The sequence below is a fragment of the Schistocerca gregaria genome, chromosome 7 (assembly GCF_023897955.1).
Source record: "Schistocerca gregaria isolate iqSchGreg1 chromosome 7, iqSchGreg1.2, whole genome shotgun sequence".
NCBI classification, from domain to species: Eukaryota; Metazoa; Arthropoda; class Insecta; order Orthoptera; family Acrididae; genus Schistocerca; species Schistocerca gregaria.
Window position 1 is genome coordinate 539,719,455 of NC_064926.1, and position 12,380 is coordinate 539,731,834.

The 12,380-nt window shown below is 39.8% G+C and overlaps 1 protein-coding gene across 3 annotated transcripts in view; it reads left to right on the forward strand.

The window, feature by feature from the left end:
- Nucleotides 1-12,380, forward strand: part of LOC126281505 (45 kDa calcium-binding protein) — a 134,127-nt gene that overhangs the window by 85,939 nt on the left and 35,808 nt on the right. For all 3 annotated transcript variants that reach the window (XM_049980520.1, XM_049980522.1, XM_049980521.1), the window contains one exon: nucleotides 10,729-10,916. In XM_049980520.1, coding sequence (XP_049836477.1) covers nucleotides 10,729-10,916 — 188 coding nt within the window. The remainder of the gene's footprint in view (nucleotides 1-10,728; nucleotides 10,917-12,380) is intronic.

The window sequence follows — 12,380 nt, forward strand, 5'->3', positions numbered from 1 at the left end:
GCAGTTGCTTCGTCAGGAAAGAGGGAAGGAGAGGGAAAAATGAAAGGATGTGGGTTTTTGGAGAGGGTAAGGAGTCATTCCAATCCCGGGAGCGGAAAGACTTCCCTTAGGGGAAATATATATATATATATATATATAAAGATTCCAAGACTTACCAAGCGGGAAAGCGCCGGCAGACAGGCACATGAACAAAACACACAAACGCACACACAGAATTACAAGCTTTCGCAACTGGCAGTTGCTTCGTCAGGAAGGAAGGAAGGAAGGAGAGGGAAAAATGAAAGGGTGTGGGTTTTAAGGGAGAGGGTAAGGAGTCATTCCAATCCCGGGAGCGGAAAGACTTCCCTTAGGGGAAAAAAAGGACAGGTGTACACTCGCACACACACACACACATATATATGTGTGTGTGTGTGTGCGAGTGTACACCTGTCCTTTTTTTCCCCTAAGGGAAGTCTTTCCGCTCCCGGGATTGGAATGACTCCTTACCCTCTCCCTTAAAACCCACACCCTTTCATTTTTCCCTCTCCTTCCTTCCTTCCTTCCTGACGAAGCAACTGCCAGTTGCGAAAGCTTGTAATTCTGTGTGTGCGTTTGTGTGTTTTGTTCATGTGCCTGTCTGCCGGCGCTTTCCCGCTTGGTAAGTCTTGGAATCTTTATTTTTAATATATTTTTCCCATGTGGAAGTTTCTTTCTGTTTTATATATATATATATATATATATATATATATATATATTGAGAGGGCAACGTCAAAATACCCGGGCTAGAAACTTACACCATTTACTTCCTGAACTGCCCATTTCTGAGCCAAAAATATCCTTTCAGAATGGGAAGAGTTACCCTAAAATATAATAGTATATGACATAAACAAATGAAAATAAGCAAAGTAGATTAATTTTCGTGTCGAACAATCACTTATTTCAGATACTGTTTGAATAGTAAAAATGGCAGCATTAAGTCTTTGAACAAGATCCTGAATGTGGGCTTTCCATGACAGTTTACTATCTATATGAACACCTAGAAATTTGAACTGTTCAGTTTCACTAATCATATGCACATTCTGTGAAATTAAAACATCGGGTTTTGTTGAATTGTGTGTTAGAAACTGTATAAACTGAGTCTTACTGTGATTTAGCTTTCGTTTATTTTCTACAAGCCATGAACTTATGTCATGAATTGCACTATCTGAAACCAAGCCAATGTTGCACACAACATCTTTTACTACCAAGCTAGTGTCATCAGCAAACATAAATATTGTAGAGTTACCCATAATACTAGAGGGCATATCATTTAAATAATTAAGGAACATGAGTGGCCCCATCACTGTTCCCTGCCCCCCCCCCCTCCCCCCCCCCCCCCCATTTGACTTTACCTCACCCAGATCCCATATCACAGCCATTCTCAATGGTGTGAATAATGACCTTTTGCTGTCTGTTGTTAAAGTGAGAGGTGAACCAGTTGTGAGCTACTCCCTGTATTCCGCAATTGTCCAACTTCTGGAGCAGTATTTCGTGATCAACACTATCAAACCCCTTAGTTAAATAAGGAAATATGCCTAGTGTTCGAAACCTTTTGTTTAACTCATCCAGTACCTCACAGAGAAAAGAGAATATAGCATTGTCAGTTGTTAAACAACTTCTAAAGCCTAACTGCACATTTGATAGCAAATTATGTGATATAAAATGATCAATTATCCTTACATACACAGCCTTTTCAATAACTTGAGCAAACACTGACGGCATAGTAGAAATAGGACTAAAATTGTCTACATTATCTTTTTCTCCCTTTTTATATAGCGGCTTTACTACTGAGTACTTCAATTGTTCAGGAAAATAACCATTCCTAAAGGAAAAATTACAAATATTGCTAAGTACAGGGCTAACATGTGCAGCACAGCACTTTGATATTCTTCTAGGCAATCCATCATATCCATAGAAGTCCTTAGTCTTCACTGATTTAATTGTTGACTCAATCTCCCTCTTGTCTGTATCACAGAGGAGTATTTCAGACATCAATCTCAGAAAGGCATTTGCCAAGAGTGTTATATGATTCCCTGTAGAAACTAAATTTTTATTTAATTCACCAGCAGTGCTCAGAAAATAATTGTTAAGTACTGTACATATATCTGATTTATCAGTAACGGAAATATTTTTACTACAAACTAATGGTTTTAATTAATCCTGAGAATTAGCTATTCTATCTGCATACCACGTACTCTTCGCCTTCCTAATAATATTTTAAGCATCTTTCAATACTGTTTGTAATGGGCTACTGTAGCTTGATTGTTACTACTTCTAACATTTTGATATAATTCCTGTTTTGTTCTACATGATATCCTTATCCCACTAGTCAGCCACTGAGGCTGCCTTTTACTGCTAGTAACCCGTTTTGAATGTTCTAATGGAAAGCAGCTCTCAAAGAGCGTGAGAAATGTGTTCGGAAAAGCATTATATGTGTCATCTGTGTTATCAGCACTATAAACATCCTGCCACTCTTGTTTCTTAATGAGGTTTAAAAAGCTCTCTATTGCCATTGGATTAACTTTCGTACATAGTTTGTAATTATATGTGACATTTGTTTGAATAGAAAAGCCTTTTGGTGTTAAAATTTATACATCATGGTCTGAAAGGCCATTCACCCTTTTACTAACAGAATGCCCATCTAGCAATGAAGAATGAATAAAAATATTTTCTATGGCTGTACTACTTTTCCCCTGCACCTTGGTTGGAAAAAACAGTCTGCATCAGGTCATATGAATTTGGGAGATCCACCAACATCCCTTTTTCTTGCACAGTCGTATACAAAATCAGTGTTGAAGTCACCACACATAACTAATTTTTGGTACTTCCTGTAAAGTGAACCAAGAATCCACTCTAGCTTGAGCAGAAATGCTCTGAAGTCAGAATTAGGAAACAAATAAACAACAAAAATTAGAAGTTTAGTTTCACTAAATTCAACTGTCCCTGCACAACATTCAAATACCTGTTCAGTGCAGTGCCATGATATGTCTATGAATTCAAATGGAATACCATTTTTTTATGTATGTGGCCACTCCCCCACTCCACAAGGAACTCCTTGAAAAACAGCCAGCTAATCTGTACCCTGGTAAAGGAAGCCTCTGAATTGTCAAATTATTTAAATGGTGCTCCGATATTCCAATAATTTCAGAGTCAACATCTATAAGCAGTTCACTAATTTTATCTCCAATACCTTATATTTTGATGAAATATGCTAATTCCTTCTCTACTTATTTATAGTTAGTCCTGCTTTTGCAGTATCCCTGTTTGATTTTGTGTTGATAACACTGTACAATTTATATTATTAACAAATTTTACGATGTTGAGGTCAGTAACAGAATGAAGGGAGATTATGATGCTCCCATTTAATAGAATATGAGATTCTGAAAACAGTACAGGTTATTCTAATTCCTATTAGAACTATAATAATACCATTGTTGCTCATTAACTTGCTCTAAACTAGATTTTTATGTACTAAAACACACACACACACACACACACACACACACACACACACACACACACACACACACACAGCCTGCCTATTTCTCTTGATAAGATTTAAAAGGTTTGAGATTATGGACCCTCATTATAATGATCATTTTTCTGCTCCATTTCATTCTCCACAGTCATTTGCCAAGCTACATTAGCTCTTCATGTATTTGATACCAGTTGCCATCTCTAGTCCTGAGGTCTTTCAAGCTGTGATTCTTTTAACCATCAAGAACTCTTCCTCTAGCACACTCCAGAAGTCTTGTGGCGAATAATAAGGTGCGTAAAGCTCTACTTTCCCCTGTCATCATGAGATCTCCCAAGGAACATTTAGACTGAAATGTATTCAAGATTTCTTGTTGGGACCAATTCTCCAAGTGTGGCCATAACACTGTAACTGCTTTACTATCAGGAGCTCTATCAGATTTCTTTCCACTCTCAGATGCTGTTATATCTGTTCATTCTTATTTTATGCATTTTTGTCTTCTGTAGGCAAGAAGAGGAATTTTTCTGTCACTGTGATATGAAACTTATTTTGTCCAGTAATTGTTTCTACCTCCAGTAGATATACCAGTTTAGGTTCAAGGTAGGTTTTGTGTGGACTGATCTTGGAATCACATGAAAATGTTCACCCCCAAAATACAGTATGTACTACAGTTTAGAATTTGGAAATTTTTTGTGCGCTGTTGTCAGTAATTTAGTGTATGATGTTATCCAAAGAGACAACAGCATCTAAGCACGTACATTGTCTAAATGTTTACCTCTTCACCTCCAATTCTTAGGTAGACTTTTTGAGATTTGTGCTCAACAATAAATCTACTGTCGTGACATAAATTCTTCATGTCTGAGATCTAGTTCTGCTTGTGCTTCCACTACTGTTACCTTTACATCATTGGAGAAGACTAAGGCTTTAGGTGCTGTATCCTTTCTTTGATTGCTTTTTGAAACTTGAATCTGTTATGAGAATGAATAAGAATGTGGGAGTCAACTTTATTGTTCAACACTTCTCCTTAATTTGAAACAGTGTGGTCATCTGTTGTGGAGTATGGTTTTATCAAACGTTTCCTGGCACCTCAGCCATTCTGTTGTGTGCTTACACGATACAGGATCCAATGCTTTGTTGGGGTCCTAAACAAAAGTTACAGGTATTATATGTTCTTCCCATAACGAATACTTTTGTAGGAAATAAGATGAATATTTCATCTGTGGTGTCTAATGCGGTATCAAGTTCTAGACAGACACAATTAAAAGGCACTCATGTGTAGCTTTTGGCCACAGCCTTCATCAGCAAATGACACACACACACACACACACACACACACACACACACACACACACACACACACGCATAACAAGCACATCTTATGCACACACGACTGCCAAACCAGCATCTCGGGCCAAAATGCATCACATGGCATGCAAGCAGCAATCTGGAGGGGGTGGGGAAGGGATAGTAGTGTATGGGTGGGGAGAGAGACAAATGCTGTCTGGTGGAGTGTGTAGGGACTAGACTGCCAAGAGGCACAGCATCAGGAAGTGGCGGGGTGGGGTGGTGGGGAAAGGAGCAAAACAGGACAGGAGTGGGGAAAGATGGGAGGAAGCATTGGCTGAGCACTAGAAATAAAGGGGGTGGGAGATGAGAATGGGGAGGAGATGATACAACAGAGAGGGTGAAAACTTTTGGATAGAGGGTGTGGGGACAGTATGTTACCATAGGTTGAGGCCGGAATAATTACAGGAGCAGAGAGTGTGTTGTAAGGATAACTCCCATTTGCAGAATTCAGAAAAGCTTGTGCTCAAGGGAAGGATATAGATGGCTTCAGTAGTGAAGCAGCCATTGATATCAAGTGTGTTATGTTCAACTGCATGTTGTGCCACAGGGTGGTCTGTTTTGCAGTTGGCCACAGTTTGGTGGTGGCTGTTCATTCTGGTAGACAGCTGGTTGGTAGTCATACCAGCATAAAAAACTGTGCGATGACTGCAGCAGAGTTCGTAAATGGCATGGGTGCTTTCACAGATGGCCTGATCCGGATGGGGTAGGATAAACCTGTAACATGACTGGAATAGGAAGTGCCAAGTGGACCGATTGTGCAGGTTTTGTACCTGGGTCTTACACAGGGATATGATCCTTATGGGAAGGAGTTGGGATTGGGACTGGCATAGGGATGGACTGGGATGTTGTGGAGGTTGGGTGTATCACAAAACACCACTTGAGGATGGGTGGGAGGTATCTTGGGTAGGATGTCCCTCATTTCAGGGCACAATTATAGGTAATCAAAGCCCTGTAAAAAGATGTGGTCCAGGTGTTCCAGAGTGTGGTGATACTGAGTGAAGCAAGGAACTGTCCTTTGTGGCTGGTTCTTGGTGGTGGTGAGAGGATTGGGAGCGTGAGGGAAATGGCACAGGTGATCTGTTTTCGGACTGGGTCTGGGGGGTCTGTGAAGGCCTTGTGAGATCCTCAGCATACTGAGCAAGGAAGTTTTTGTCACTGCAAATACACTGTCCCTGGGTGACCAGGCTGTATGAGAGGAAGTTTTTGGTGTGAAAGGGATGACAGCTGTCAAAATGTAGGTACTGTTGGTGGTTGGTGGGTTTAGTGTGGACAGAGGTGCAGATAAAACCATCAGGAAGGAGAAAGTCAACATCTAGGCAGGTGGCATGCTGGATTGAGGAGCAGATGAGGGAGAAAGTGTTGAGGTTTTGATGGAATGAAGATAGGGTGTCTTGGCCTGAGCCCAGATTGTTCGTCACTCTCCTCTCCCATACACTACTATCCCTTCCCCTTTCCCAAGCCCTCCAGATTGCTGCTTGCATCCCACATGATGTTGCATTCTGGCTTGAGATGCTGGAGTTGGCAGTCATGTGTGCATGAGGTGTGCGTGCTTGTGTGTGTGTGTGTGTGTGTGTGTGTGTGTGTGTGTGTGTGTGTGAATTTTGTGCATTTGTGTCTGTATGTCTGTGTGTGTGTGTGTGTGTGTGTGTGTGTGTGTGTGTTTTACTGATGAAGGCTGTGGCCGAACGCTGTATGTGAATGTCTTTAAATTGGGCCTGTCTGCAACTTGATGTGTCTTCTTCTTGGTAAGTAGCAATCTTGTCTTTTCCTACATTCTTGATATTTCTACCTGGAGTTTCCAATGTTTGATTTTTGCTGAATGGCTTTCTTCCATCCTACAACCCTGTGATGTTTTCAATTGTTACTTTTCTCTATAGCATTAGTCTTCTCAGTATCTGTTCTTTCTCGTGTTTCCTAGGTTTATTCACCGCCTTCCAAACTGCATCCACTTCAGAGCCACACTGTCTTAACAATCATCTCCTCACAACACAGATTTCGTAACCATGCGGTCTGTTGATGCAGCATTTAATGCTGCAGATTCTTTCTTATGCTAGTTATAATCATTTTTGTTCCTACTGATCCCACCTCATCTTTCATCCGAACATACTTAAGTGTTTTGTTTTCCACAACTGCCAATACCACACGAACTTTTGATCTTATATATAACCCATCCTCCCACCCTCTCTCTACGCGTATCACGACACACACACACACACACACACACACACACACACACACACACACACACACACGCACGCCTCATTGTTCCTGTACATTTTTAACGTACAGAGGAGAAGGGAAAGATGGGCAGATGTGTTTGCAGAGGGCTACATATAAACAGGGAGGGGGACATGAAAATGGGGAGGAGATTATAGGACAGAGAGGATGAAAACTGTTGGGTAGAGGGTGTGGGGAGAGTATGTCATGAGGGCAGGATAATTAACAGCAGTGGAGAATGTGTTGTAAGGATAACCCCCATATGCACAGTTCAGAAAAACTGGTGATGGAGGGGAGGGTCCAGATGGCTCGGGTAGAGATGCAGCCATTGATATCAAGTGTGTTTTGTTTAGCTGCATGTTGTGCCACAGGATGGTGTATTTTGCTATTGGTCACAATTTGGTGTTGGCCATACATCCTGGTGGACAGCTGGTTGGTAGTCATACCAATATAGAAAGCTGTGCAGTGATTGTAGCAGAGCTGGAAAATAACATGTCTGTTTTCACAGATGACCAGACCCCTGATGAAGTAGGATAAACTTGTAACAGGATTACAGTAGAAAGTGCTGGGTGGGTGGGTTGGGCAGGTTTCGTACCTGGGTCCCTTGTGGAAAGGGATTGGGATTGGTATAGGGACAGATTAAGATGTTGTGGAGGTTGAGTGGGTGACAGAACACCACTTTAGGAGGGGTGGGAAGTATCTTAGGTAGGATGTCCTTCATTTCAGAGCACGATGAAAGGTAATCAGAGCCCTGGGTGAAGGATGTGGTTCAGTTGTTCCAGACTGGTATGGTACTGAGTGATGCAAGGGGCAGTCCTATATGGCTGGTTCTTGATGATCGTGGGAGGACTGTGGGTGTGAGGGGAATAGCACAGTAGATATGTCTGCCGACTAGGTCTGGGGTTTCACATGATCGATGTTGTCAGAATCCATTCTAGCTGGCATTGAGGAGGTCGTGCTGTTCAAGATACCTCATTATGTTTGAGTTCGGAATATGTTTTAACATTCTACAACAAATCAATGTAATATGTTTTAACATTCTACAACAAATCAATGTAAAGGATAGTGGACGATAGTTTTGTGGGTCACTTCTGCTACCCTTCTTGTAGCTAGGTGTGACCTCTGCTTTTTTCCAAGAACTGGGCATGTTTTTTTCTTCAAGGGACGTATTAAATTATAGTCTGGCGCTTTGTTCAATTTCAACGATTTCAATTGTTTCTCAACACCACTGATGCTAATACTTATTTCATTCATCTTTTCAGTGGTAGGAGAATTAAATTGGGGCAGTGCTCCTTGGTTTACATTTCAGCTTTTGCCCTGCCACTCCCAGTTTCATTTCCTGTCTCATTCACTAGGGACTGGACATTAACTTTGGTGCACTAATAGCCTCGGCACTAAACACTAAGCATGGAAGAAAACTGTCATCCTACATCTTATCAAACACAAAATTACAAAACGCCACACGTTGTTGTTTGTCACCTTCACAAAGAGCTTGCAGAAGCTGAATTTTGTATGGCTTCATGTGTAAACATCGAAGCAAAGATTGCCAGACGGACATTGGGGGCTTGTTGAGCTGCGAGGCGAATGCATTTCTGTGGACTCCTTGTGAAACTATGGCGGATGTGTTCAATGTCTGTGTCAGACATTCAGGGACGGCCCTTCAATTTGCCTTTACACAAACAACCTGTTCTTGGAATTGTTAATGCCATCATCTAATGCTGTGTGCTGTAAGAGGATGCACATCACACCTAGTATGAAAGTTGCATTGAATAGTTGTTACTGACCCGCACTTTCCAAAACAAAGAACACAAAATGCTGTCTGTTGTCCTGACACCACTTTTACTAGAAATGAAATGGGTACACAATACTGCTACCTAACTGGTACCAAGTAAAACTTGGGAGTTTGCTCTTTCCAGCAGTATGTTCTTCATGCACATATCTCAAATAACATAATAGTTATGATTTTTTTGATAAACCCAGTATTTACATCGTGATTGGGATTCCTAACTATCTGTTATAGGTAGTTCTCCGAGAGGGCATTTTCATATTTCACAATATGTCTTATCATGCCCACCACTAACAAAATTGTAATTTTTGTTAAGTGTTGCGTGATTAAAGTCTCCACTGATGATTATAATATGATTGGGGAACTTATGCACAAATGAACTGAGACTTTTTCTCAAGTTTTTGTTTACATTAGAAGATAAGTCTGGGGGCGATAGAAGGATCCAGTTATCATTTTATGCTCAACCCTGAGACTTCCCCAAACAATCTCACATGCAGCTTCAATTTCTATCTCGGTGGATCTGAGTTTCTTGTCTACTGTGACAGATACAATACCTGCATGTCCCATTAGCCTATCCTTTCAATAAACTCTTAAATTTTCCCCTAAACTCTGACTGCTATCTATTTCAGGACTCAGGCAACTGTCTGTACCTAGTATTATGTGAGCTTCATGGCTTTTGGGGAGAGCTTCAAACTCTGGCAGTTTGCCACAAAGGTTTTGCAGTTAAGCATTAGGATTTTGATATTTTCACATGTGGAGACATGTCTTTCTATCTTACACTGATGCTTCTGGGTTTCCTACAGCTGTCATTATCTGGATTGGATGGAGAGTCGCCTGATCTAAAAAATCTTTGTGTGCACCCCACACACTGTCACCCACTTGAGTAGCAGCCTCTGTTGTGCAGTGCACAGCTGATCCATTTAGGGGGACCCCACAGTTCCCAGCCCTATGGCGCAAGTCTTGGATGTCGCAGCCTGGCTTGTCACTGAACATTCCACGTACACATTTATTTGCGCTGATATACAGTGACATTCAGGAGTGATGTATTCTTTGTCAGAATTGTGAGCCGGAAGTGCTGATTTTATTCAAAACACTTTTACCGGTAACTTATGAAAATCTAGTTTTGTAAGCATCTGAAAATTCTCAAAAATAACTTATTTCTGACATAATTGTACAGCAAAATTGGAGAATTATTGTTTTGAATGAGAATAAGTCTACTGTTCTCAAAAATTTCAAAAGAGCACAATTAAGTTTAAACCTATAATTGACGATAACAATACAAGTTTATTGCAGCACTTGTGAATGTTTGAAACTTCTTAATACAAATAGCTATTGATACAATCAATGAAAGGTTACGCAGAAGCAGTGTGATCAGTAAAGTATTCAAATCTAGAACTTCAAATTGACACATTGTACACATGCTCTCACACAAAAGAAAATTCTGAAATAGGCTTTTATACGTAAATAAATGCAACTGAGTGAATTTGTAATGTAAGTTGCCAAATTTAAACATATGTGCATTTACAGTAAGTGGCGCTCTTTGAGAATACATTAAGTACAGACTTATGTCCATGCTATTAATGAGGAAATAACTGAACACAGAAACAGTTGGTTACAATATGTCACATGTTAATAGAATGGAAGGTTACCCAAGAAAGCTTTGAACTTCAATCTGAAAGGTAGAAGATGTATTATGGGACAACCATGGAAATGATGGTATAAACTTTGTGGAGTTATAACATGAAGATCCCTAATCTCCATGTGTAAGATAACAATGATGATAGATGCATAACTGTTCAGGACATTGTTAAGTAAAGTCAGTCTGAGACTTTCCGTGATAGCTCTTAGACAGAAGACTATATATCTCATGATACATTTCTTACAGATCATGATGGTGACGAGTTCCTGACAGAGGAGGAATTCTCGAGTCTTCCACAACAACAGCTAGGGCTAGCTGCTGCTGCAGCTGCTGATGATAGTGCGGGCAATGTAGTGGAAGAACAACGACGATCAGAATTTCGGCAGTTAGTGGATCGAGACAGAGATGGACGAGCTGATCGCCACGAACTGTTGGTTAGTTGTTTATAAAGTAATTGTTTCAATCATTTCAAATAATGTAACTGTTATTCAGTTGTATTACGAAATAATGGAATCGTTTGTAAATCAAACACAGCGTCTCACTGAGGAGGGAACTTTGTTTCAGTTTTATGTAAATAATTGTATTGAAAGCTGTAACTTATATTTGGCGTACATTGTTGTAGTTGTTTTGAAGAAAAGTAACTGCATGATATTATGTAATTTATTTTTGTTACACTTATTTTTTGCTTTATGGATCCATGATGTGACTGTATCAGTAGGATGTTTTATTTATTGATTTATGTGCATTTCTTTTTGCATGTAGTCAAAAATTATGATTTTTGCAAACCCCACATTATGTACACGGCTAAGAGCCTATTGATTATAAGTAAAATTTTAATTTTGTTTTAAATCCATCCCCAGTATGTGCTGTAATGGATAATGGCAAGTTTTTGTACTACACTGAGCTGTTATTTCTAATTTTGTTCTTTGTCTGTAATAATTGTGCTTATTTCAAGAGAGCTGTTAGGCTAATTTGTGGTCTGAGGTATACACTTGAGGAGTATAGTGACGTATTTCTTTTGGCAAAGCGCACCACAACTGGCCTCAGTACCCAAGACCAGGTGTTATCAGAAGAGCTCTCTTGTGTAGCATCAGTTTTGTTCAAGTGCACCTCAGCAGCACAACCCCATAGTTATATCCTATAATTATAAATAGAAAAATTATCCCATAGTACACTGTCATCAGCATTTTATTATACAATATTTTGTACAGCTGGCTAAGCAAGAACAATACCCTGCTTATTTCTCTGTTTTACAGAGTTAACATTATTTTCCCATTGAAGGTGCCATTCAACTGCAGCCCAAGGAATTTACAGTCTCTTATCACCTGTCATACAAAACTCTGCAAATATTTCCCATACATCTTGTGAGTAATTGTATGGGAAATTAGAAGACCCTACAATGTTTACATATGCAAGAAAAATGAATAGCTCCAGCTTGATCCCTTGCCAGGCCTTGCATTACTTTTTCAGTCATATACAGTTATAATAATAATAACTACATATAAGACTTACATGAGGGTATTTTTGATTCGTTGTTGCAACTACAAAATGCGTTATTTTTTCACCAGATGCGTTTTGCTTTATTGAGGTAAAGCATCATCAGTGGTCTGTAATTAAGTTTATTTACATTTTGATTCACTTTTTAGATTCAAAACAGTTTGTTGAGAATAGGTTGGTTTGTACTTAGGGTGATTTTTTGGCTGCTTTCTCGCTTCATCAGGAAATGCCGTCTGCTAGTACATCGTTGTTTTTCTGTGTTAGACACTGATAATTTTTGTCAACTTTTTAGATGCTCTGCAGCACTATGCATTTATTACCACACACTTTTATGCACACCACTGTATTCTGTTTGTTTTCGTACTTCAAGTATGTGTTGAAGTTTGTGTTTGTAGTGTTGC